Below are 26,833 nucleotides of genomic sequence, written 5' to 3'. Positions count from 1 at the left end.
AGGCACTGTGAGATGTGGCTCCTTGGCCCCTTCCAGCCACCACCTTGATTGCATGCTGCAGGAAAAGACACTGAAGCCCAAGAATGGGGTCTTGCTCACCACAGGATGACAGCTCAGTGCAGAGCCGAGCTATGGCCCAGGAGGCAGAAGGTGGGGATGACCCAGGCTGAGCTGGGGGATCCAACTGAACATGCACTTACTAAGAAGCTGTGGGCTGCCGAAATGCCTTGGGACCCCAGTCTGGGTCTAGAACTGCAGTAAAATAGGCCACTGGAAAAAGTTCTTGGTAAGCCAACACACTTTTGCTATCATCCACAGGCAAACAAACCAACCCCCGCCACTTCTCACTCCCTGTGAAAGCCACCTGCCCCTCTGATCGACCACAGCACAATGGTGTCACTCTGTAAGGCACAGGTAGACAGAGCATCCAGCCATGCACACTCCAGGGCCCACACATGTCCAGAATACACTGGTTCTTGTTGAGACTCCACTCTTGCAACTACAGACAAAAGCTCCCCACTCTCCTCAGCCACTCCCAACAACTGAAGGCCTGAAAACTTTCATGCACGCCGCTATGGTCTAAGCCACTTGTGGCAGTTTTGACTTTCATTTTCCTGATAATCAGTGATGTTGAGCGCCTTTCCATATGCCTTTTCACCAGCTGGATGTCTTCTTTGGCTAAATGTCTATTCAAATCCATTGCCCCTTTATAAATCTGCTTTTCTGGGGGCTTCTTGATGTTTTTCTCTCTTTTTTTTTTTCCTATTTATACAAGTTCCTCAGGTATTTTTGATATTTGTTAAAATGATTTTCAATTCTACTGCCCAGTTATAAATCTGCCTCTTTTTTTTTTTTCCTTTGAGACAGAGTTTCCCTCTTGTTGCCCAGGCTGGAGTACAATGGTGCAATCTCGGCTCACAGTAACCTCCATCTCCCAGGTTCAGGTGAGTCTCCTGTCTCAGCCTCCCGAGTAGCTGGGATTACCGGCATGGGCCAACATGCCCTGCTAACTTTTGTATTTTTAGTAGAGACGGGGTTTCTCCATGTTGGTCAGACTGGTCTCGAACTCCCGGCCTCAGGTGATCTGTCCGCCTCAGCCTCCCAAAGTGTTGGGATTACAGGCGTGAGCCACTGTGCCTGGCCAATTATCCCTTTGTGTGTGTGTGTGTGTGTGTGTGTGTGTGTGTGTGTGTGTTTGGAGGGGGGGTGGGGGAAGAACAGAGTCTCATTCTTTCTGTCACCCAGGCTGGAGTGCATTGGTGTGATCTCGGCTCACTGCAGCCTCCGCCTCCTAGGTTCCAGCGATTCTCCTGACTCAGCCTCCCAGGTAGCTGAAATTACAGGTGCGTTAACACATGCCCAGCTAATTTTTGGATTTTTAGTAGAGATGGGGTTTCACCATCTTGGCCAGGCTGGTCTCAAACTGCTGACCTCAGGTGATCCACCCACTTTGGCCTCCCAAAGTGTTGGGATTACAGGCGGGAGCCACCACTCCTGGCCCCTTTTTGTGTTTTAACATCAGTCAACACTTGTATTTTAAAACAATAACAATGAACGGCGGTACCTTAGAACAAGGGAATTATACCTCTTCCTCTTGTCCTGATCCTAGTGCAGACATTTTGTCTATAAAATGTTATTCACAGATGAATTCATGAGAACATTACTGTGACTTTCAAATCCATATACAAGTCTATGCTCATTCATGAATATTTCAATAAAATTAAACTAATAGCAAAAAAGAATTCCAGGATTGAAGCAGTTTCAGGAAAAAGAAGTTGGCAGTATGAAGTAAAATAGTAAAAAAACTTTTTTTTAAAAAAAGGGTATATTTTTGTCCACCACTTTTTTAAAATTATAGTATTAGACAATATGTATATATATACACATATATATACATACACACACACACACAGATATAAAGCAATGGAAGTGGCATTGTTTTCATACTAGTCTAGAATATTAAAATATATGTATAATGTGGTCAGCAAAATAAGGCCCCCCAAAGATGTCCACAGATTCCTAGAACCTTACATGAAAACGGTACATCATACATGTGATTAAGGTAAAGACCTTGACATGAGGAGACTACCCTGGTGCTATGGAAGGAACGTTGTGTTCCATCAATGTTCATGTGTTAAAATCCTAACCCTCAAGGTGATGGTATTAGGAGGTTAAGCCTTACAGGAGACTCTGCCCTCATGACTGGGATTAGCACCCTTATTAAAGGCACAAGGGAACTTGTTTGTTCCTCTCATCATGTGAAGACACAGCAAGAAGGAGGTCTCCATGAGAAAGCAGACCTTCTCCAGACACCAAAACTGCCGGCACCTTGATCTTGCACTTCTCAGCCTCCAGGACTGTGAGAAACAAAGTTCTGTTGTTTATAAGCTGCCCGGTCTAGTGCATTTCCTTGTAGCAGCCTGTATGGATTAGGACAGTGGGCTCATATGGATGATGATGGCGTCTCCATTCAGGACTAAGTAAGCACATGAGTCCTTAACAGTGGAAGAGAAGGGGGAAGGAAAGAGCCACAGAGACATGTGGCCATAGAAGAAGGGTCCATGAGATGCAAGGTTGCTAATGGTAAGAGTGGAGAAGAGCCCAAAGCCAAAAAATGCAGGCAGACTCCAGAATGTGGAAAAGGCGAGAAAAAAAGATCCCCTAGAGCCTCTAGAGATGAAGGTAGCCTTTCCACCACCTAGATTTCAGCCCAGGGACATCCACATCAGACTCTGACATACAGGAGTGTAATAAATTTGTTTTATGCCCTGACATGGTGGTTTGTTGTAGCAGCAATGGACTACACACACACACACACACAAACACTCCCCACTACACACACAGAACTACATACATCCTGCCCTTCAAAACTGAGGCAAATACACTATACATTAGCATTAACTTAGCTGGGTGTGGTGGTGCACGCCTGTAGTCCCAGCTACTCAGGACGCTGAGAGGGAGGATCACTTGAGCCCAGGAGTTTAAGACCAGCCTGGGCAACACACTGAGGCCACATTTCAAAAACAAACAAAAAACACAACAAATCTTTGATTAAACTCATTTCCCAAATTTGAAGAGGAGACAATTATTAGATAAAGAGGAGAAAAGAGAAAGGTAGAGCTGCTGACTTCTGTGGTGGAAGCACAGGCACAGGTCCAAACATACTCCTGTCCTCCTGGCTTTCCTGTCTGTTCTCTTAAGGGACACATGAACCTCTCAAACTGAAGCATGGATCACAGACCCATACTCAGAACTCAGTGCAGTTTTGTGCTATGATTTTTTATACATCTGTGTCCTTGTTTCTGCCTCCTGTTCCCAACTCCCTTACTCTAGTTAGAAAAAAAAAAAGGCTATTACCAAATATGAGTACATCCTCATGTACTAATGCCAACTGATCACCAGCTGGTTTTCTTCTTTTACAAAGTCATAAATCTTTAGGCTTTAACACATCTTCCAAGCAATAGAATGTTATTTTCCAGTTCATTAACACAAATTCTATATTTAAAATGAAGGCTTCACAAGCTTATTTAAATAACATATTAACCAAAATAGACTGGCCATGGTTCAAACTGACATTTTAATTAAATGTGATGATAGGTTGAGTAACCTAGCAGTACTCTAAAATGACTTTTGGTTATGGCTTTTTCCATATTATGTTTAGTCTGAGGCATTCCTAAATGATTCAATTGTAATTTCACTTCTTAAACATGAGATTTATCTCTAGAAAACAATTTATTTTCTTAAAATTTCAAGCTAATTCTAGGCTGGGCGCGGTGGCTCAAGCCTGTAATCCCAGCACTTTGGGAGGCCGAGACAGGCGGATCACGAGGTCAGGAGATCGAGACCATCCTGGCTAACACGGTGAAACCCCGTCTCTACTAAAAAATGCAAAAAACTAGCCGGGCGAGGTGGTGGGCGCCTGTAGTCCCAGCTACTCCGGAGGCTAAGGGAGGAGAATGGCGTAAACCCGGGAGGCGGAGCTTGCAGTGAGCTGAGATCAGGCCACTGCACTCCAGCCTGGGGGACAGAGCGAGACTCCGTCTCAAAAAAAAAATAAAAAAAAATTCAAGCTAATTCTATAATTCATGCATAAATAATCTCACTATATATCAGCTGTATATGTACACACATACACATAAGTATTTGTATACACACATATTACATAATTTTTTTAAAAACTTACTAGTTGGGTATGACCATGAAGAAAAAGATGCTTTGCGAAATGTGATGGAAACACAACTGCAGAACAAACAACAGGCTGCTGTGAGGGCTGTATTTACCACTGCTGCTGTAAGACTTGGAAAAAAATTGGATAGTGGATATTTAATCCCCATAACAGAAAATTTAGGGTGCAAAAAACTTCCCACAATTTTTACAGAGAATATCAATAGAAAGGCATTCAATGCAGGGAATACACAGTGTGACAGTATACAAAAATAAGCAGGTTGATGGTTTAGATTTATGAGACAAGAGACAGAAATAGTAGATGATGTCATAATTCTTTTACGGAGTTATGAAAATTCTTCATTTTATATATGGTCAGGTGCTTTCAAATGTCAATGACAAAAATATTTAAAGGAAGAATCAAATCTAAGACATGGAGAGATCTTTATGAAAATGACCTTCAGGCCAGGCATGGTGGCTCACACCTGTAATCCCAGCACTTTGGGATGCCGAGGCGGGCAGATCACATCAGAGGATTGAGACCATCCTGGCCAACATGGTGAAACCCCATCTCTACTAAAATACAAAAAATTAGCCAGGAGTGGTGGTGTGTGCCTGTAGTTCCAGCTATTCGGAAGGCTGAGGCACGAGAATCGCTTGACCCAGGAGGCAGAGGTTGCAGTGAGCCAAGATACTGCCACTGTACTCCAGCCTGGTGACAGAGTGAGACTCCACCTCAAAATAAATAAATAAATAAATAAATAATTACCTTCATTCTGAGAAGGTATAATCATTTCATCAACACATTCTTGAGCACAACTATGCACACATACACTTCCGCATTCACAAGCCATGCTGCGTGCACACACTGATGCCCCTAGTTTCCTTTTTTGAAGAGATGGTGTCTGTCTTGGTGTGTCACCCAGGCTGGAGAGCAGTGTTAGGATCATAGCTCACTGCAGCCTCAAACTCCTGGGTTCAAGCGATCCTCCTATCTCAGGCTAACGCAGTGTGTAGAGGGAAATTTATAGCACTATAATGCCCATAAGAAAAGCAGGAAAGATCTAAAATTGACATCCTAACATCAGAATTAAAAGGGAGGCCCATCAGACTAATAGCGGATCTCTCCGCAGAAACTCTACAAGCCAGAAGAGAGTAGGGGCCAATATTCAACATTCTTAAAGAAAATAATTTTCAATCCAGAATTTCATATCCCGCCAAATTAAATTTCATAAGTGAAGGAGAAATAAAATCCTTTACAGACAAGCGAATGCTGAGAGATTTTGTCACCACCAGGCCTGCCCTACAAGAGCTCCTGAAGGAAGCACTAAACATGGAAAGGAACAACTGGTATGAGCCACTGCAAAAACATGCCAAAATGTAAAGTCCATCGGTGCTAGGAAGAAACTGCATCAAGTAACGAGCAAAATAATGAGCTAACATCATAATAACAGGATCAAATTCACACATAACAATATTAACCTTAAATGTAAATGTGCTAAATGCTCCAATTAAAAGAAACAGACTGGCAAACTGGATAGAGTCAAGACCCGTCAGTGTGCTGTATTCAGGAGACCCACCTCATGTGAAGACACATATACACTCAAAATAAAGGGATAGAGGAAGATCTACCAAGCAAATGGAAAACAAAAAAAGGCAGGGCTTGCAATCCTAGTCTCTGATAAAACAGACTTTAAACCATCAAAGATCAAAAGAGACAAAGAAGGCCATTACATAATGGTAAAGGGACCAATTCAATAAGAAGAGCTAACTATCCTAAATATATATGCACCCAATACAGGAGCACCTAGATTCACAAAACAAGTCCTTAAAGAGTTACAAAGAGACTTAGACTCCCATACAATAATAATGGGAGACTTTAACACCCCACTGTCAACATTAGACAGATCAACGAGACAGAAAGTTAAAAAGGATATCCAGGAATTGAACTCAGCTCTGCACCAAGCAGACCTAACAGACATCTATAGAACTCTCCACCCCAAATCAACAGAAGATACGTTCTTCTCAGCACCACATCGCACTTATTCCAAAATTGACCACACAGTTAGAAGTAAAGCACTTCTCAGCAAATGTACAAGAACAGAAATTATAATAAACTGTCTCTCAGACCACAGTGCAATCAAATTAGAACTCAGGATTAAGAAACTCACTCAAAACCACTCAACTACATGGAAACTGAACAACCTGCTCCTGAATGACTACTGGGTACATAACGAAATGAAGGCAGAAATAAAGATGTTCTTTGAAACCAATGAGAACAAAGACGCAACATACCAGAATCTCTGGGATACATTTAAAGCAGTGTGTAGAGGGAAATTTATAGCACTAATTGCCCATAAGAGAAAGCAGGAAAGATCTAAAATTGACACCCTAACATCAGAATTAAAAGAACTAGAGAAGCAAGAGCAAACACTTTCAAAAGCTAGCAGGAGGCAAGAAATAACTAAGATCAGAGCAGAACTGAAGGAGATAGAAACACACACACACAAAAAAAACTCTTCAAAAAAATCAATGAATCCAGGAGTTGGTTTTTTGAAAAGAACAACAAAATTGACAGACCGCTAGCAAGACTAATAAAGACGAACAGAAAGAAGAATCAAATAGACGCAATAAAAAATGATAAAGGGGATATCACCACCGACCCCACAGAAATACAAACTACCATCAGAGAATACTATAAACACCTTTACACAAATAAAGTAGAAAACCTGGAAGAAATGGATAAATTCCTGGATACATACACTCTCCCAAGACTAAAGCAGGAAGAAGCTGAATCCCTGAATAGACCAATAACAGGCTCTGAAATTCAGGCAATAATTAATAGCCTACCAACCAGAAAAAGTTCAGGACCAGACGGATTCAAAGCCGAATTCTACCAGAGGTACAAGGAGGAGCTGGTACCATTCCTTCTGAAACTATTCCAATCAACAGAAAAAGAGGGAATCCTCCCTAACTCATTTTATGAGGTCAACATCATCCTGATACCAAAGCCTGGCAGAGACACAACAACAAAAAAAGAGAATTTTAGACCAATATCCCTGATGAACATCGATGCAAAAATCCTCAATAAAATACTGGCAAACCAAATCCAGCAGCACATCAAAAAGCTTATCCACCATGATCAAGTGGGTTTCATCCATGGGATGCAACGCTAGTTCAACATACACAAATCAGTAAACGTAATCCAGCATATAAACAGAACCAAAGACAAAAATCACTTGATTATCTCAATAGATGCAGAAAAGGCCTTTGACAAAATTCAACAACCCTTCATGTTAAAAACTCTCAATAAATTTGGTATTGATGGAACATATCTCAAAATAATAAGAGCTATTTATGACAAACCCACAGCCAATATCATACTGAATGGGCAAAAACTAGAAGCATTCCCTTTGAAAACTGGCACAAGACAGGGATGCCTTCTCTCTCCACTCCTATTCAACAGTGTTGGAAGTTCTGGCCAGGGCAATCAGGCAGGAGAAAGAAATAAAGGTATTCAATTAGGAAAAGAGGAAGTCAAGTTGTCCCTGTTTGCAGACGAAATGATTGTATATTTAGAAAACCCCATCATCTCAGTCCCAAATCTCCTTAAGCTGATAAGCAACTTCAGCAAAGTCTCAGGATACAAAATCAATGTGCAAAAATCATAAGCATTCTTATACACCAATAACAGATAAACAGAGAGCCAAATCATGAGTGAACTCCCATTCACAATTGCTTCAAATAGAATAAAATACCTAGGAATCCAACTTACAAGGGATGTGAAGGATCTCTTCAAGGAGAACTACAAACCACTGCTCAGTGAAATAAAAGAGGACACAAACAAACGGAAGAACATTCTATGCTCATGGATAGGAAGAATCAATATCATGAAAATGGCCATACTGCCCAAGGTAATTTAGAGATTCAATGCCATCCCCATCAAGCTACCAATGACTTTCTTCACAGAATTGGAAAAAACTACTTTAAAGTTCATCTGGAACCAAAAAAGAGCCCACATTGCCAAGTCAATCCTAAGCCAAAAGAACAAAGCTGGAGGCATCACGCTACCTGACTTTAAACTATACTACAAGGCTACAGTAACCAAAACAGCATGGTTCTGGTACCAAAACAGAGATATAGACCAATGGAACAGAACACAGCCCTCAGAAATAATAACCACCACACATCTACAGCCATCTGATCTTTGATAAACCTGACAAAAACAAGAAATGGGGAAAGGATTCCCTATTTAATAAATGGTGCTGGGAAAACTGGCTAGCCATATGTAGAAAGCTGAAACTGGATCCCTTCCTTGCACCTTATACAAAAATTAATTCAAGATGGATTAGAGACTTAAATGTTAGACCTAAAACCATAAAAACTATAGAAGAAAACCAAGGCAATACCATTCAGGACATAGGCATGGGCAAGGACTTCATGTTTAAAACACCAAAAGCAATGGCAACAAAAGTCAGAATTGACAAATGGGATCTAATTAAACTAAAGAGCTTCTGCACAGCAAAAGAAACTACCATCAGAGTGAACAGGCAACCTACAGAATGGGAGAAAATTTTTTCAATCTACTCATCTGACAAAGGGCTAATATCCAGAACCTACAAAGAACTCAAACAAATTTACAAGAAAAAAACAACCCCATGAAAAAGTGGGCAAAGGATATGAACAGACACTTCTCAAAAGAAGACATTTATGCAGCCAACAGACACATGATAAAATGCTCATCATCACTTGCCATCAGAGAAACGCAAATCAAAACCACAATGAGATATCATCTCACACCAGTTAGAATGGCCATCATTAAAGTCAGGAAACAACAGGTGCTGGACAGGATGCGGAGAAACAGGAACACTTTTACACTGTTGGTGGGACTGTAAACTAGTTCAACCATTGTGGAAGACAGTGTGGCGATTCCTCAAGGATCTAGAACTAGAAATACCATTTGACCCAGCCATCCCATTACTGGGTATATACCCAAAGGATTATAAATCATGCTGCTATAAAGACACATGCACACATATGTTTATTGTGGTACTATTCACAACAGCAAAGACTTAGAACCAACCCAAATGTCCATCAGTGACAGACTGGATTAAGAAAATGTAGCACATATACACCATGGAATACTATGCAGCCATAAAAAAGGATGAGTTCATGTCCTTTGTAGGGACATGGATGCAGCTGGAAACCATTCTCAGCAAACTATTGCAAGAACAGAAAACCAAACACTGCATGTTCTCACTCATAGGTGGGAACTGAACAATGAGAACACTTGGACATAGGAAGGGGAACATCACACACCAGGGCCTGTCGTAGGGTAGGTGGAGGGAGGGATAGCATTAGGAGATATACCTAATGTAAATGATGAGTTAATGGGCGCAGCACAGCGACATGCACATGTATACATATTTAACAAACCTGCACATTGTGCACATGTACCCTAGAACTTAAAGTATCATAAAAAATAAAATAAAAAAATTTTAAAAAGCAATGAAAACAAAAATAACCAAATATATTATCAAGAAGCAAACAAGAGATTGATATCAAGTACAGCAAGAAGAAAAGCAAGCATTTAACCTGCCAGGCTTTCATTCTGCCAAAATAATTTACAACACGCATGTCTCTATCTGACATATCTGAATAGAAAAAGAACCCAAATACCCGGTGGAATTGCAAGATGAAAATGAAAAAAAAAATCTTGTTTATTGATCAGGGTACAAACTAATCTGGGCTACTAAAACACTTTGATGCACTGATTCTCTCTATGTAACACATGCATTATTGCCATTTGGAAATGGGATTTCTTGCTTTGATTTAAATATACTTCCTTTGATTTCTTACTTTAAGTATACTTTCTTAATTTATTCACAGCTACATTCTCGGTACAAATTTTCAGGTGTAAGTAACTATTTCTGCTTTTGATAAACAGATAGTATAATTGGTGAAATAAGGTACATTCTCATGCAAAGGTGAGAGCACAAGGTAAGACTCCAAAGTCAAGTAAAACATAACAGTCAAGAAAAAAAAAAAAAAAAAAGGTGAGAGTAATTGGGCAGTGGGGAAATCTTGTATGTGGAAAGAATGAATCTGGAAAACTGTTCTTCCCTAAGAGTTCAGCAGGATTTGGATGGTGGAGAGCTTTGTGTATAAAGGTTCCCGTTCCACATAGTTTAGGTCTAATTTCAAAGGCAACTTCTAGTACAACCTGTGACTCACCCTGTCCTAAAGTGCCATCTGTAAAGGGTCTGGAGATAACCCACAGGCAGCACTGTGAACCCCTGACAGCAAGCCTTTCCAGATAAATACCAGGTCAGTGTCTACAGCTGATGACACAGAGCGGAATATCTAAAAAATAATACTTCTTTGGCCAATGGACTGCCAGTCACTATTATTTAGTGTAAAATATTATATTACATATATGTAATTTTTTAAATTGCAGTGTTCCACATTGAAGCAATTAAATATAAACACCAGATGTTTATTCAGTTTAAAGGCAACTTAGAAATACTGATGCCAGATAGAAAGATGCTTTAGCCCCAAGTCAGCTGTTTGGAAGTTGTCACAACTAAACCAACAAAGGGATCTTGAGGCATAATAAGCGTTCATACATTTTCAGCTATACCTCTGTTGTCTTGAATATGAAAACCTAAGCTACAGTTATGCCACAGCACAGAATGTATTATGTTTTACATCACTGAGCCTTAGTTTACAAATGGTAAAAAAAAAATAGGGAAGGTAAACTGTGAAGTTTCCTTAAGGAGCTGTTACAACCAACAGACTCATGAAAATCTTTGCCAAATGTCCCCGGTACATAGCTCCTCCCCACTGATGGGCTCAATGGGGAGAAGCTATGCACATGTCTCAATTTTCATATGCTCAATGGCAATAAAGGATTCCCAGGGTAAAGTAAGGGATATAAATAACATAGCACACTGAAAGGACTGTAATGTTACTTCAGAGTGTTGCAAAATAAAGATCACAGATGAAAGTTTTAGTTCACTGAAGCATGTAATCATGTACATTTCATTAGTGTGTTTTAAAGTCTTATACTGCTTACATTCTTATGTGGGAAAATATATTTTGTCTCTGCTTTGTGGATGAAATGTGAATAGGCAAAACTGAAAATAATTTTACAACCCAAATCACCAGATGTTAATGGCTGATAATTCAACCGGAAACCTGAAAGATAACATGTATTTCATTGTGATACCAAATATCAGTGACAAGGAAAATTTTATTTGTGGTATTTAAGTGTAGGCCTCTGGAACAAATGACTTGGTTCACAGGCAGCACGCCCACTGCTGAACTGCCACGGCCTGACAGCTTGTCTTATCTGCCAAACTGCTCATTAGGTTTGGCAATCTTCACCTGTGCCTCCAGCTTACATTTCAGCAAGTAATACACATCAGTCTGCTTTTATCGTCTTCTGCAGTGAGCTTCCAACACTCCCTCAGCAGTACAGTGCCCCTGCATCTGCAATCCTCCAAACACACCTTGCATACATGTCATTATTTTCAACTGTTAATTCACCTTCCAGCTTTGGAGGCCAGTTTAGCTTAAATAAAGCAAAAATACAAGACAGATAATATGCAAAGTAAGTCCTGCATTGTAAATATTAAGTGGGCTGACCAATCATTTAATTTTTTAACATTAAAAAAGAATACATTCACCATACAAATTTAATATTTAAATATGTATTTCAGAGTGTATTTTGGCATGGGGCACAGGGGACAATAGAGTAGAGGATTCCTCTTCCAATTGTCTCTGACCTATCCAACCTTTGTTACAGGTCAGAGAGTTCTCCAATCTATAAATAAACAACAGAGATAATGTGGCAACCAGGACACAGAGAACTACTAGAGTACTGCTCAGCTCTCTGCCTAGGCCTGATCCTGTTGATTCCTGACAATGAGCGCTGTGAAATTTAGAGGCAGACCAATACACATACACACAAACACAAACACACAAAAGAGATACTTCATGGGCAAAAAGCACCAAAGATATAAAACAAAATGTCTGAAAGACCATAAAACAACTTCTGATGAAATGCTGTTTTCATTTTGCAGAAGTAAAATATTCACCACCAACTCTAAAATTAGCTTAACAATAAGTACATTAATTTTGGATTCCATCTCCAATTCATACCTCATCAACATGTAATAATCACACTGTATCAACAACAAAGCTGGATAGACTTTATATGCTGAATATAACTTGTACAGTAAGAAGGTAATTTTTTGAAATAGTGAGAATACAACATTGTATGCCATGCTCTACTTCACAAGTTAAAGAAAATATCTCAAAACAAAAACAAAAACAAAAAAAGCACAATTACAAAAAAACACCAGTAACAACAAAATGATGACGATACATAAAGACTGCATAGAAAAAAAAATGCTCAGAATATAGAAATAAAATTATGTATTTTAGCTTGCGGAGCAAGATGGCCGAATAGGAACAGCTCCAGTCTCCAACTCCCAGCGCGAGCGACACAGAAGACCAGTGATTTCTGCATTTTCAACTGAGGTACTGGGTTCATCTCACTAGGGAGTGCCGGACAATCGGTGCTGGTCAGCTGCTGCAGCCCGACCAGCGAGAGCTGAAGCAGGGCGAGGCATTGCCTCACCTGGGAAGCGCAAGGGGGAAGGGAATCCCTTTTCCTAGCCAGGGGAACTGAGACACACAACACCTGGAAAATCGGGTAACTCCCACCCCAAGACTGCGCTTTAAGGAAACGGGCACTCCAGGAGATTATATCCCACACCTGGCCGGGAGGGTCCCACGCCCACGGAGCCTCCCTCATTGCTAGCACAGCAGTCTGCGATATCGCGGCAAGGCAGCAGCGAGGCTGGGGGAGGGGCGTCCGCCATTGCTGAGGCTTAAGTAGGCAAACAAAGCCGCTGGGAAGCTTGAACTGGGTGGAGCTCACAGCAGCTCAAGGAAACCTGCCTGTCTCTGTAGACTCCACCGCTGGGGACAGGGCACAGCTACACAACAACAAAAGCAGCAGAAACCTCTGCAGACGCAAACGACTCTGTCTGACAGCTTTGAAGAGAGCAGTGGATCTCCCAACACGGAGGTTGAGATCTGAGAAGGGACAGACTGCCTGCTCAAGTGGGTCCCTGACCCCTGAGTAGCCTAACTGGGAGACATCCCCCACTAGGGGCAGTCTGACACCCCACACCTCACAGGGTGGAGTACACCCCTGAGAGGAAGCTTCCAAAGCAAGAATCAGACAGGTACACTCGCTGTTCAGCAGTATTCTATCTTCTGCAGCCTCTGCTACTGATACCCAGGCAAATAGGGTCTGGAGTGGACCTCAAGCAATCTCCAGCAGACCTACAGCTGAGGGTCCTGACTGTTGGAAGGAAAACTATCAAACAGGAAGGACACCTACACCAAAACCCCATCAGTATGTCACCATCATCAAAGACCAGAGGCAGATAAAACCACAAAGATGGGGAAAAAGCAGGGCAGAAAAGCTGGAAATTCAAAAAATAAGAGCGCATCTCCCCCGGCAAAGGAGCGCAGCTCATCGCCAGCAACGGATCAAAGCTGGACGGAGAATGACTTTGACGAGATGAGAGAAGAAGGCTTCAGTCCATCAAACTTCTCAGAGCTAAAGGAGGAATTACGTACCCAGCACAAAGAAACTAAAAATCTTGAAAAAAAAGTAGAAGAATTGATGGCTAGAGTAATTAATGCAGAGAAGGTCATAAACGAAATGAAAGAGATGAAAACCATGACACGAGAAATACGTGACAAATGCACAAGCTTCAGTAATCAACTCGATCAACTGGAAGAAAGAGTATCAGTGATTGAGGATCAAATGAATGAAATGAAGTGAGAAGAGAAACCTAAAGAAAAAAGAAGAAAAAGAAATGAACAAAGCCTGCAAGAAGTATGGGATTATGTAAAAAGACCAAATCTACGTCTGATTGGGGTGCCTGACAGTGAGGGGGAAAATGGAACCAAGTTGGAAAACACTCTTCAGGATATCATCCAGGAGAACTTCCCCAACCTAGTAGGACAGGCCAACATTCAAATCCAGGAAATACAGAGAACGCCACAAAGATACTCCTCGAGAAGAGCAACTCCAAGACACATAATTGCCAGATTCACCAAAGTTGAAATGAAGGAAAAAATCTTAAGGGCAGCCAGAGAGAAAGGTCGGGTTACCCACAAAGGGAAGCCCATCAGACTAACAGCAGATCTCTCGGCAGAAACTCTACAAGCCAGAAGAGAGTGGGGGCCAATATTCAACATTCTTAAAGAAAAGAATTTTAAACCCAGAATTTCATATCCAGCCAAACTAAGTTTCATAAGTGAAGGAGAAATAAAATCCTTTACAGATAAGCAAATGCTTAGAGATTTTGTCACCACTAGGCCTGCCTTACAAGAGACCCTGAAGGAAGCACTAACCATGGAAAGGAACAACGGGTACCAGCCACTGCAAAAACATGCCAAAATGTAAAGACCATCGAGGCTAGTAAGAAACTGCATCAACTAACGAGCAAAATAACCAGTTAATATCATAATGGCAGGATCAAGTTCACACATAACTTTATTAACCTTAAATGTAAATGGACTAAATGCTCCAATTAAAAGAAACAGACTGGCAAACTGGATAAAGAGTCAAGACCCATCAGTCTGCTGTATTCAGGAGACCCATCTCACATGCAGAGACATACATAGGCTCAAAATAAAGGGATGGAGGAAGATTTACCAAGCAAATGGAGAACAAAAAAAAGCAGGGGTTGCAATACTAGTCTCTGATAAAACAGACTTTAAACCATCAAAGATCAAAAGAGACAAAGAAGGCCATTACATAATGGTAAAGGGATCAATTCAACAGGAAGAGCTAACTATCCTAAATATATATGCACCCAATGCAGGAGCACCCAGATTCATAAAGCAAGTCCTTAGAGACTTACAAAGAGACTTAGACTCCCATACAATAATAATAGGAGACTTCAACACTCCACTGTCAACATTAGACAGATCAACGAGACAGAAAGTTAAAAAGGATATCCAGGAATTGAACTCATCTCTGCAGCAAGCAGACCTAATAGACATCTATAGAACTCTCCACCCCAAATCAACAGAAGATACATTCTTCTCAGCACCACATCGCACTTATTCCAAAATTGACCACATAGTTGGAAGTAAAGCACTCCTCAGCAAATGTAAAATAACAGAAATTATAATAAACTGTCTCTCAGACCACAGTGCAATCAAACTAGAACTCAGGACTGAGAAACTCAATCAAAACCGCTCAACTACATGGAAACTGAACAACCTGCTCCTGAATGACTACTGGGTACATAACGAAATGAAGGCAGAAATAAAGATGTTCTTTGAAATCAATGAGAACAAAGATACAACATACCAGAATCTCTGGGACACATTTAAAGCAGTGTGTAGAGGGAAATTTATAGCACTAAATGCCCACAAGAGAAAGCAGGAAAGATCTAAAATTGACACTCTAACATCACAATTAAAAGAACTAGAGAAGCAAGAGCAAACACATTCGAAAGCTAGCAGAAGGCAAGAAATAACTAAGATCAGAGCAGAACTGAAGGAGACAGAGACACAAAAAACCCTCCAAAAAATCAATGAATCCAGGAGTTGGTTTTTTGAAGATCAACAAAATTGACAGACCGCTAGCAAGACTAATAAAGAAGAAAAGAGAGAAGAATCAAATAGACGCAATAAAAAATGATAAAGGGGATATCACCACCGACCCCACAGAAATACAAACTACCATCAGAGAATACTATAAACACCTCTACGCAAATAAACTAGAAAATCTAGAAGAAATGGATAATTTCCTGGACACTTACACTCTTCCAAGACTAAACCAGGAAGAAGTTGAATCCCTGAATAGACCAATAGCAGGCTCTGAAATTGAGGCAATAATTAATAGCCTACCAAGCAAAAAAAGTCCAGGACCAGATGGATTCACAGCTGAGTTCTACCAGAGGTACAAGGAGGAGCTGGTACCATTCCTTCTGAAACTATTCCAATCAACAGAAAAAGAGGGAATCCTCCCTAACTCATTTTTTGAGGCCAACATCATCCTGATACCAAAGCCTGGCAGAAACACAACAAAAAAAAGAGAATTTTAGACCAATATCCGTGATGAACATCGATGCAAAAATCCTCAATAAAATACTGGCAAACCGGATTCAGCAGCACATCAAAAAGCTTATCCACCATGATCAAGTGGGCTTCATCCCTGGGATGCAAGGCTGGTTCAACATTTGCAAATCAATAAACATAATCCAGCATATAAACAGAACCAAAGACAAGAACCACATGATTATCTCAATAGATGCAGAAAAGGCTTTAGACAAAATTCAACAGCCCTTCACGCTAAAAACGCTCAATAAATTCAGTATTGATGGAACGTACCTCAAAATAATAAGAGCTATTTATGACAAACCCACAGCTAATATCATACTGAATGGGCAAAAACTGGAAAAATTCCCTTTGAAAACTGGCACAAGACAGGGACGACCTCTCTCATCACTCCTATTCAACATAGTGTTGGAAGTTCTGGCTAGGGCAATCAGGCAAGAGAAAGAAATCAAGGGTATTCAGTTAGGAAAAGAAGAAGTCAAATTGTCCCTGTTTGCAGATGACATGATTGTATATTTAGAAAACCCCATTGTCTCAGCCCAAAATCTCCTTAAGCTGATAAGAAACTTCAGCAAAGTCTCAGGATACAAAATTAATGTGCAAAAATCACAAGCATTCTTATACACCAGTAATAGACAAACAGAGAGCCAAATCAGGAATGAACTTCCATTCACAATTGCTTCAAAGAGAATAAAATACCTAGGAATCCAACTTACAAGGGATGTAAAGGACCTCTTCAAGGAGAACTATAAACCACTGTTCAGTGAAATAAAAGAGGACACAAACAAATGGAAGAACATACCATGCTCATGGATAGGAAGAATCAATATCATGAAAATGGCCATACTGCCCAAGGTTATTTATAGATTCAATGCCACCCCATCAAGCTACCAATTACTTTCTTCACAGAATTAGAAAAAAGTGCTTTAAAGTTCTTATGGAACCAAAAAAGAGCCCTCATCTCCAAGACAATCCTAAGTCAAAAGAACAAAGCTGGAGGCATCACGCTACCTGACTTCAAACTATACTACAAGGCTACAGTAACCAAAACAGCATGGTACTGGTACCAAAACAGAGATATAGACCAATGGAACAGAACAGAGTCCTCAGAAATAATACCACACATCTACAGCCATCTCATCTTTGACAAACATGAGAGAAACAAGAAATGGGGAAAGGATTCCCTATTTAATAAATGGTGCTGGGAAAATTGGTTAGCCATAAGTAGAAAGCTGAAACTGGATCCTTTCCTTACTCCTTATACGAAAATTAATTCAAGATGGATTAGAGACTTAAATGTTAGACCTAAAACCATAAAAACGCTAGAGGAAAACCTAGGTAGTACCATTCAGGACATAGGCATGGGTAAAGACTTCATGTCTAAAACACCAAAAGCAATGGCAGCAAAAGCCAAAATTGACAAATGGGATCTAATTAAACTAAAGAGCTTCTGCACAGCAAAAGAAACTACCATCAGAGTGAACAGGCAACCTACAGAATGGGAGAAAATTTTTGCAATCTACTCATCTGACAAAGGGCTAATATCCAGAACCTACAAAGAACTCAAACAAATTTACAAGAAAAAAACAAACAACCCCATCAAAAAGTGGGCAAAGGATATGAACAGACATTTCTCAAAAGAAGACATTCATACAGCCAACAGACACATGAAAAAATGCTCATCATCACTGGCCATCAGAGAAATGCTAATCAAAACCACAATGAGATACCATCTCACACCAGTTAGAATGGCGATCATTAAAAAGTCAGGAAACAACAGGTGCTGGAGAGGATGTGGAGAAATAGAAACACTTTTACACTGTTGGTGGGATTGTAAACTAGTTCAACCATTATGGAAAACAGTATGGCGATTCCTCAAGGATCTAGAACTAGATGTACCATATGACCCAGCCATTCCATTACTGGGTATATACCCAAAGGATTATAAATCATGCTGCTATAAAGACACATGCACACATATGTTTAATGCGGCACTATTCACAATAGCAAAGACTTGGAATCAACCCAAATGTCCATCAGTGACAGACTGGATTAAGAAAATGTGGCACATATACACCATGGAATACTATGCAGCCGTAAAAAAGGATGAGTTTGTGTCCTTTGTAGGGACATGGATGCAGCTGGAAACCATCATTCTTAGCAAACTATCACAAGAACAGAAAACCAAACACTGCATGTTCTCACTCATAGGTGGGAACTGAACAATGAGATCACTTGAACTTGGGAAGGGGAACATCACACACCGGGGCCTATCATGGGGAGGGGGGCAAGGGGGAGGGGGGAAGGATTGCATTGGGAGTTATACCTGATGCAAATGACGAGTTGATGGGTGCTGACGAGTTGATGGGTGCAGCACACCAACATGGCACAAGTATACATATGTAACAAACCTGCACGTTATGCACATGTACCCTAGAACTTAAAGTATAATAATAATTTTAAAAAAAGTATGTATTTTACCTGTAACTGTATTAGAAGAGAGTATTCTTGTAGAAAAAGGATGACTAGGCCGGGCGCGGTGGCTCAAGCCTGTAATCCCAGCACTTTGGGAGGCCGAGACGGGCGGATCACAAGGTCAGGAGATCGAGACCATCCTGGCTAACACGGCGAAACCCCGTCTCTACTAAAAACACAAAAAATTAGCCGGGCGAGGTGGCGGCGCCTGTGGTCCCAGCTACTCGGGAGGCTGAGGCAGGAGAATGGCGGGAACCCGGGAGGCGGAGCTTGCAGTGAGCTGAGATCTGGCCACTGCACTCCAGCCTGGGTGACAGAGCGAGACTCCGTCTCAAAAAAAAAAAAAAAAAAAAAAAAAAGAAAAAGGATGACTAGAAGGATATGCAAAAATGAAAATAGCTAATAACACTCATTATGTCAGGCACTGTGATAGGTAGTTTATGCATATTGTAACAAATTACATACTAGATTATCTCAAATTTTCAGATAAATTTTACTGGGAGTCATAAATCAATACAACAAAACCAATGTTTTGTAAACATCCACTATGTATAAAGGTATATAAATTCCGAACCCAGGCTGAAAAATAATTCACATAAGCCACACATCACTGGAAACCTACCCATGGGAGATAATACAACATAATCTAAATAAAACTTTCAGAGACAAGGCATGTGGCTTCTGGACAGCCACAAACTCCCTGACTCTGCTCTAGTGTTTTGGCCTCCAAAAGAAAGTCGAGTGGCCTCAGGTCTCTTAAAAAACAAGAAAGCAACCTACGGAAGATGGCGTGGTATTTGAGGAGTATTTGGGGTCTGTTGAAAAATGTATCCTGTATTTTATTTCTAGAAAAGACTCCCTCATAATGTCAGCTAAGTGAAGAGCCCACAGAGACACATGCACACTCAAAGAAAAACAAAGCAACATAGAATGAATCCCACCAAAATGTGTTACGATGGCAGAATTACAGGTGATATGATCTTCTGTAACATATCTTTTTATTAAAAATAGAAAAAAAGCAGACTTCTCCTTGATTATGTATAACCTCCGACCCAGGTGGCTTGGAATCAGAAAACAGCATCACCTGACTTGAAGCCATCTTGGCATCAATGGTGGAGTGGGTAGAGATGAGACTCTGGACCAGCTCATGGGTGGGCTCCACCTCGTCAAGACCACCAAGAAAGGGCACGTGAGGAAAGCACAGAGATCCTGGAGAGACACTGGTTTCACTCAGTTTTCAAAATTATCTTAGACATATTTCCTGAGAACCTTTCTTAATGCCTCAAAAACCAGAGAAGAAAATCCTTACAACAAAGCTTGAAATGGATCCCCATATCCATTAAACTTTTCCAAAGCTCAGTGAGTATATAACCTGATAACCTAAACACCTAGCTAGAAAAATCTCAGTTCCAGTGCTAAAACAGTGCTAGCTTTTCTAACATTTTCAAATAGCCCTGATTTTAACCCAATAAAATTCCACTTGAGAACTAAGAAATAAACATTGGAAATCTGCTTTAAAATAAAGAATGAGGAGACCATTGTGAATGAGAAAAAGAAAAAGACCAATGAGAGCTGGTGAGCACACTGGTTTTGTAGAAACGGAGATAAGCCGTGCAGGTGCCACACAGGCAGCAGGGCCCGCGCCAGGGCCACGGATCAAGGAGGCATGGAGGACAGGACTCTTCTGCTTGGTACAATTAAAAAAAAAAGGTATTCTTTTTATTCTACATATTTACAATATGCATTTGGGCCTTTATTATAAGTACAAGAGAAAAATCTTCAATAGATAAAAGCTGAGTACATTACTTTTTTTGATTAAAAAATAGACTCGGAAAGAATAATGAGAGTTCAGAGCAATGACCCCCATCTCACCGATGCCTGAAAACCGTGGCTGCCACCAAGGTCAACACAGACAGCGTCTTTGTCATACAGCACACGCCCAACTCCAGAAAGAGGCACATAAACCAGCTGCTCCTTCTCATTTAAACAGCGCTTCTTTCGTTGTTCAGGAAGAGCACAAGGGTCTGGGAGGAAACTGACATCACTCATGGCAAAATCTTCTACCCCTGGAAGACAGGACCCAAAAAGCCAGCTTCAGCTGACAGGAAATCAGTATGTACTGTTGACTGGGTGGTTAACAATGATCCACAGTCCAAGGGCTTAATCCATGACCTAAAGAAGGGCATCATGCCACACTGGAACAGTGGCTCTCTAGCTACAACACAAAAGGTCAGAGAAGAGGGGATTCGGTAACACCTTTGCAGGCCTACACACAGCTGGCTTACTTTTAAAACCTCCAGCAAGGCCATCTTCCCTTGTTTGGTCATTTTTCAGTTTTTCTGAGAAATGAAGCCATCCCAAGAATCCTATATGTAATTCTAGTATGTTCTACAAAAGAGAATATCTGGCATGTGAATTTGGCTTTTATTTTTCAAGTGTGCTCCTCTTACATAACCATAAAGTGACACCTGCTGGTCACATTTGATGTTTGTTCGGATACCTCTGGGTTTGTCAAATCTTCCATCCTAGAAAAATAAACTCAATCATACAGCAGAAATGAATGCCAAAAGTTCCTATACCTCCTTTCATGTGTCAATGACTCATCACACTCTTGTCCACTAAGCATGTCATTCAGAAAACTAGAAAATGCAGAAACAAGGAAGCACCATTCACCATCCAGCAGAGGACAAGGGGCAGACACACAACTGTCTCTAGGCTGAAAGTGACATTCATTCCATAAGACACCAGACAGGGAGATGACGTCCATCTGGGGTCAGGGAAGAGTGAAGAACATATTCAGAAAATCCCTTTCTGGAAGAGGGTGAGCCTGTGCTCTGGGATTTTTGCTGTGGCTTGGATTCTGGCAGGTGGAGAAAGGATATCCCAGGCTGAGAAAAATCACAGCACAAAGAAGAGCACAAAGGAAGGAAACTGAAGGCACACACGAGGACTCAAGCACCCAGGCATGAAGGCAGCATCACTGAAAACTGAGGATGAACGTAGGATGGGGCCACATCCTGTAGCCTTAAATGCTTCCAAGTCCTCCCATTGTCCTAAACATCTCATAATTAATTTACTCCCAAAGGCACAGCATCTTTGAGCAATGATATAAGTAGACATTTCCCATCAACTATACTTCTACCCCCACTATTCAAACAGGCACAAAATAAATCCTATCACTGTTCTTTTTCTAGCCTTTTTAGCTTTGAAATATATGGCCCAGGAAGAAGAAGTTTACAGTCACTTTTTACCTGTCTGCCAGGACATAAGGGTGAGAAGTTTGCCATGTGAGAGGCCTAAACTTCATAACTGTAATAAAACGGCCCAGATTGTGGATTTCTTGGTTTTGATATTCTCCATGCAGCATTCCAGAAAGGTAGAACAGTTTGGCACCCTAAACATTAAAGGAAAATTAAAAATTAAATTTCAATTAAATTCTCATCAATACTGCAACAAAATAAAAGCTCTAACAAGAAGCAATCCTAAGAAGGGAGACTTCTAGCAAAGCCACTGTCCTGAGGCTTCCAGGGCCTTGCTGGCTTCTTTCAGGACTTATTAGAACCCCACAGAGGCAGAATGCTCTGCAGCCGAGCAGGGGCATCCATCTAAGTATGGTGAGGAGAGGGAGGTGAGGCCTCTGAGCACAGAAACGGTTCTGTGGCCGATGGACCAGAGCAGTATGGAAAGGAAGGGGCAGTGCCTGGTCCTGTAACTGGCAGAAACTTCTGATGTACTCTATTAAGTCCCCACCCCCAAACACCCAGACACTGCCTGGTGCAGCAGGTACAGAGACAAATGAGATACACCAAGAGGCCCAGAATAAGCACTCTCTTGAGGGAAACCTTCCAGAGACTGGGAACACAAACACAAAGGGAATTCAGGAGGCAAATCCTAGAGACGTTTAGTAACGTCTCTTCAGTCTTTCTGTTTGTTTGTTTGAGACAGAGTCTCACTCTGTCACCCAGGCTGGAGTGCAGTGGTGCAATCTCAGCTCACTGCACCCTCTGCCTCCCAGCTTCAAGCAATTCTCATGTCTCAACCTCCCGAGTAGCTGGAATTACAGGCGTGCATCATCACACCTGACTAATTTTTGCATTTTTAGTAGACACGGGGTTTGGCCATATTGCCCTGAGCTTGAAATGCCTGGCCTCAAGTGATCCGCCCGAGTCTGCCTCCCAAAGTGCTGGGATTACAGGCATGAGCCACTGTGCCTGGCCTCTTCAGTCTATTTTAAATGGATTATAACATTAGCATCTAAAAATTATTTCTCTTCCTACTGGGTAAACTTCTGTCCAGAACCTGTGTTTTAATCGCTTCTTTGGCTTCTTCAGTTTCTTATTATGCTTGAAGGAGTTGAGGTGGGTGAGAACTCCCATAATTTTAGGAAAGCCATGTACTTGACAGATGTTTAGAAACTCAAAGGTTTCCATTTCAGACCCAAAGCTGGCATCTATAAGCATCAGTACCTACAAACAGAATACATCATTTTTCAAAGAAACTACCAAAACAGACCACCTACACTAGGGATTGGCAACTGGCCCACGTGCCAAATCCACCCATCACCTGTGTTTGTAACTAAAGTTTTATTGGAACACAGCCACGTTAATTCATTTACATATTGTCTATGGCTGCCTGGGCGCTACAACTGCAGAGCTAAGTAGTTGCAAAAGATATAATCCACAAAGCCGAAAATATTTACTATCTGGCCCTCGACAGAAAAGTCCCACTGCAGACTACATCAAATGACTACACAGACATCACCCAGAGAAACCACCACCCTCTGACTTGCTCTAAAAGGCAACCGTAAGACAATGTCCACTAGGATATAAACTTTCATTTTAAGAATTCTAATGCATGAGAAGTAATGCAGAAAAGGCTGGGTCTAACCTGGTCCTTACCTATGAAATCCTAATTTAAAGAAATGAAGTTTTCTGTAATGTACTTTTAAGCCAAATAACAGGTCTCTGACATCCAAAGAATGGGAAGAAAGTGATAATCAATGAAATATATTAAATAGGTACAGAAAGCCAACCTCTTCTTTCAATCTCACACACAAACACACACACACATAAAATCTGTTTTTTGCTGGGAAGTATGCAGTGGAAACCTCTATCTTGCATGTTAATTTGTATAACTCAATAGCTCAGAAAATTTTTTAAATAGCTACCAGTTTAGAATTAAGTCAAAAAACAGTAAGATTACGATGAATGGTAGTATATAAGAAAATATAAGCAGATAAGACCAATTTTTAAAATTGAAGACCTTCAAAGATGCAAAATAATTTCAGAATTGATTCCTGGAAACTTCTAGTTTTAATATTAAAGACAGTTCTGTTCTTATCTTTCCATGGATAACTGAAAATAACAGAAAATGGAAAACAGAAATGCCCACCTTTGATTAAACTAGGAAACATTCAAAACCCAAAACCACAGAATATATGAAGTTGGGCTTGCAGGAAAGCACAACTGCCACTGCAGACCGAGGCAGCAAGCAGAGCTCTCCAGCAACACTGGACCAGCTCGAAGAACAGGTGGAAAATCCTCACACCACATCTGATGCCAGAGTGCCAAGGGGTAAGCAGCTGGCTGTAGGGTCAGGAAGAACAGGGACCAAACAGTCCCTCAGCCGCCAATCTTTGTCATCTAAGCCAGTGTTACTCCCCTAATCCACACACGCACGTACACACCCAAATCCACGTACTGTGTGTGCCTTTGCTGTAGTCAGGAGGCTTTGACAACCCAGAGCAGAGCAATCAACATAAGTTAGGCTAAATAAATTATGGTGCATCCATAGAATGGAATATTATATTAAAAAGGAGGAGGCAGAGCTACAGTACTTACTGATTATATACCTCCAAGATATATTACACGAAAAAAATCAAAGCATAGAAGAGTGTGTAAAATAAGCTACCATTTGTGTTTTTAAAGGGTGGCATGTGTGTTTATATGCATCTAGAAGGATACCGCTCTGCAGGGACCTGAGACACAGTGGTTACAGCAAGGAAAGAGAAAACGCGCATTGTGTATATCCTGCATTAGAGTGCTTTACCAAATGTGTGTGCTCCTTTTGAAAATCTGAAAAAGATTTACATAGGCATCTCTCTCAGTGATGGTTAAGAGGCTGGGAAGGGGAGCAGGGAGGGAAGGACAAAGAGGGAAAAGTTAACAGGGTTAACAGGTACAAAAATACAGTTAGAATAAATTCTCGTGTCCAACAGCATAATAGGGTGACTATAATTTATTATATAATTCAGAATAACTAAAAGAATGAAATTAAAATGTTCCTAACACAAAGAAATGATAAATGTTTGAAGTGACAGATATCTGTACTACCCTGATTTGATCATCACACATTGTATGCTTCTATCAAAATACTACACGTATCCCATAAATATGTGTAACTATTATGCATCCATAATAACTAAAAATAAAAAAAGTAAAGGCATCTCTTAATACACGTCTTTAAAATTAAAAACGTGCTACATTTTAAATAAAAGAGAAACAAATGACTTCTATGAACTATTTCAATCTTTTCAAGTATAAAAGATGTAGTAATCTTTATACAAGTTTACATTAATTACACTTATTTTTACTAATAGTAGCATTACATGTTCAAAATTTGAATGTTTCTGACATTACAACGGCACAAGTTTAAAATCTGTATTACTTTTTCCTTTATATTTTAGGAGTCTTCCTGGGCCAAAGTATAAAATATGTAGCTCTAGATAAAACTAAATAAAAATGAAAAAAACAAGGTATCTGTCACCCTGCACTTCCTAATCAATATGGCTTATTTTTTTGCTTTTTTTTTTTTTTTTGAGACAGAATTTCACTCTTGTTGCCCAGGCGGGAGTGCAATGGCGTGATCTCGGCTCACCACAACCTCCACCTCCCGGGTTGAAGCAATTCTCCTGCCTCAGCCTCCTAAGTAACTGGGATTACAGGCATGCGCCACCTCACCCAACTAATTTTGTATTTTTAGTAGAGACGGGGTTTCTGCATGTTGGTCAGGTTGGTCTCGAATTCCCGACCTCAGGTGATCTGCCCACTTCGGTCTCCCAAAGTGCTGGGATTACAGGTGTGAGCCACTGCGTCTGGCCTTTTCTTTTTTTTTTTTTCTGCTAATTTGTATTTTATTTTTGCTAATTTAAAAGATAGTTAATAGAATATCAGAAATAGTGAACATTATCATTTCCATAAATGCAAGAGCCTGTACATTTTCCACACATTGAGTACTATTTTAATTTTCTATTGATAAATTCTGACCTCTTCTTCAGGCAATTCATGTACTTACTTTAGCAATATTATTAAGGATGAAGGTTCTAGAACCATCAGGAACAAGGGTCCCATCTTCACACAAGTTACTTAACTGCTGGGAGGCTCTATTTCATCTTATGTAAACTACAGATAATACCTACTCGCCTCAAGGGTGTATCAAGGGTTTACGTAAGCTAAATTTGTAGAAAGCAGTTAGCAGAGTGCCAGGAAGGGTCCAAGAAGAAACGGTACTTACTATGATATATTTGTACATATATATGTATGCATGTTAATGAGTTCTTATTAGCTGTGTTCATTAAAGGTTTTCTCCATCCTGTCATTTGCTTTTAGATTTTGGAATACATTTCATTGTGCACATTCCATTTGTATTATTAATATAACAACATTTATCACTATTATTATTGTCATCATCAATTCAGTTACATTTACTGTATCCCTGATGATGACCATGTTTCCTTTAATAATCATAAACTCTCTTCCCTTTATCACAGGGTAAATAACCTATCACAACGCTGTAAGTCTCCATCAGCACCCCAGGCTGCCCCTGCTGACTTACCAGATCTGCTGCTTTAGCCAGATCAATCATCATGTTAATATCACACCCACATTCAATAATGGTGAGTCTGCGCTTTTTACCTATAAGTGAAAAGATGAAAATTCTACTTTAAAAAGACTCTGAAAAAACTCTAACCGTCAACTCTTAATTTTCATTTTTTAATTGCATCCAGTAAAACACCATATATGCTTACAGGAGTGTA

General features: G+C 40.5%; 1 protein-coding gene across 7 annotated transcripts in view; it reads right to left on the bottom strand.

Annotated features, from left to right (window-relative positions):
* The window catches only part of LOC719000 (arf-GAP with GTPase, ANK repeat and PH domain-containing protein 5), a 60,953-nt gene that overhangs the window by 30,087 nt on the left and 4,033 nt on the right, over nt 1-26,833 (bottom strand). For 4 of the 7 annotated variants that reach the window (XM_077946353.1, XM_077946357.1, XM_077946354.1 and 1 more), the window contains 3 exons: nt 26,632-26,711; nt 22,050-22,192; nt 20,671-20,864 (listed from right to left, as the gene is read on the bottom strand). In XM_077946353.1, coding sequence (XP_077802479.1) covers nt 20,671-20,864; nt 22,050-22,065 — 210 coding nt within the window. In that variant the 5' untranslated portion in view covers nt 22,066-22,192; nt 26,632-26,711. The remainder of the gene's footprint in view (nt 1-20,670; nt 20,865-22,049; nt 22,193-26,631; nt 26,712-26,833) is intronic. The other 3 variants (XM_077946359.1, XM_077946356.1, XM_077946358.1) reach the window with 3 other exon arrangements.

The sequence above is a fragment of the Macaca mulatta genome, chromosome 9 (genome assembly GCF_049350105.2).
Source record: "Macaca mulatta isolate MMU2019108-1 chromosome 9, T2T-MMU8v2.0, whole genome shotgun sequence".
In the NCBI taxonomy this organism is placed as follows: Eukaryota; Metazoa; Chordata; class Mammalia; order Primates; family Cercopithecidae; genus Macaca; species Macaca mulatta.
This window is presented reverse-complemented; position numbering and strand designations above follow the sequence as displayed.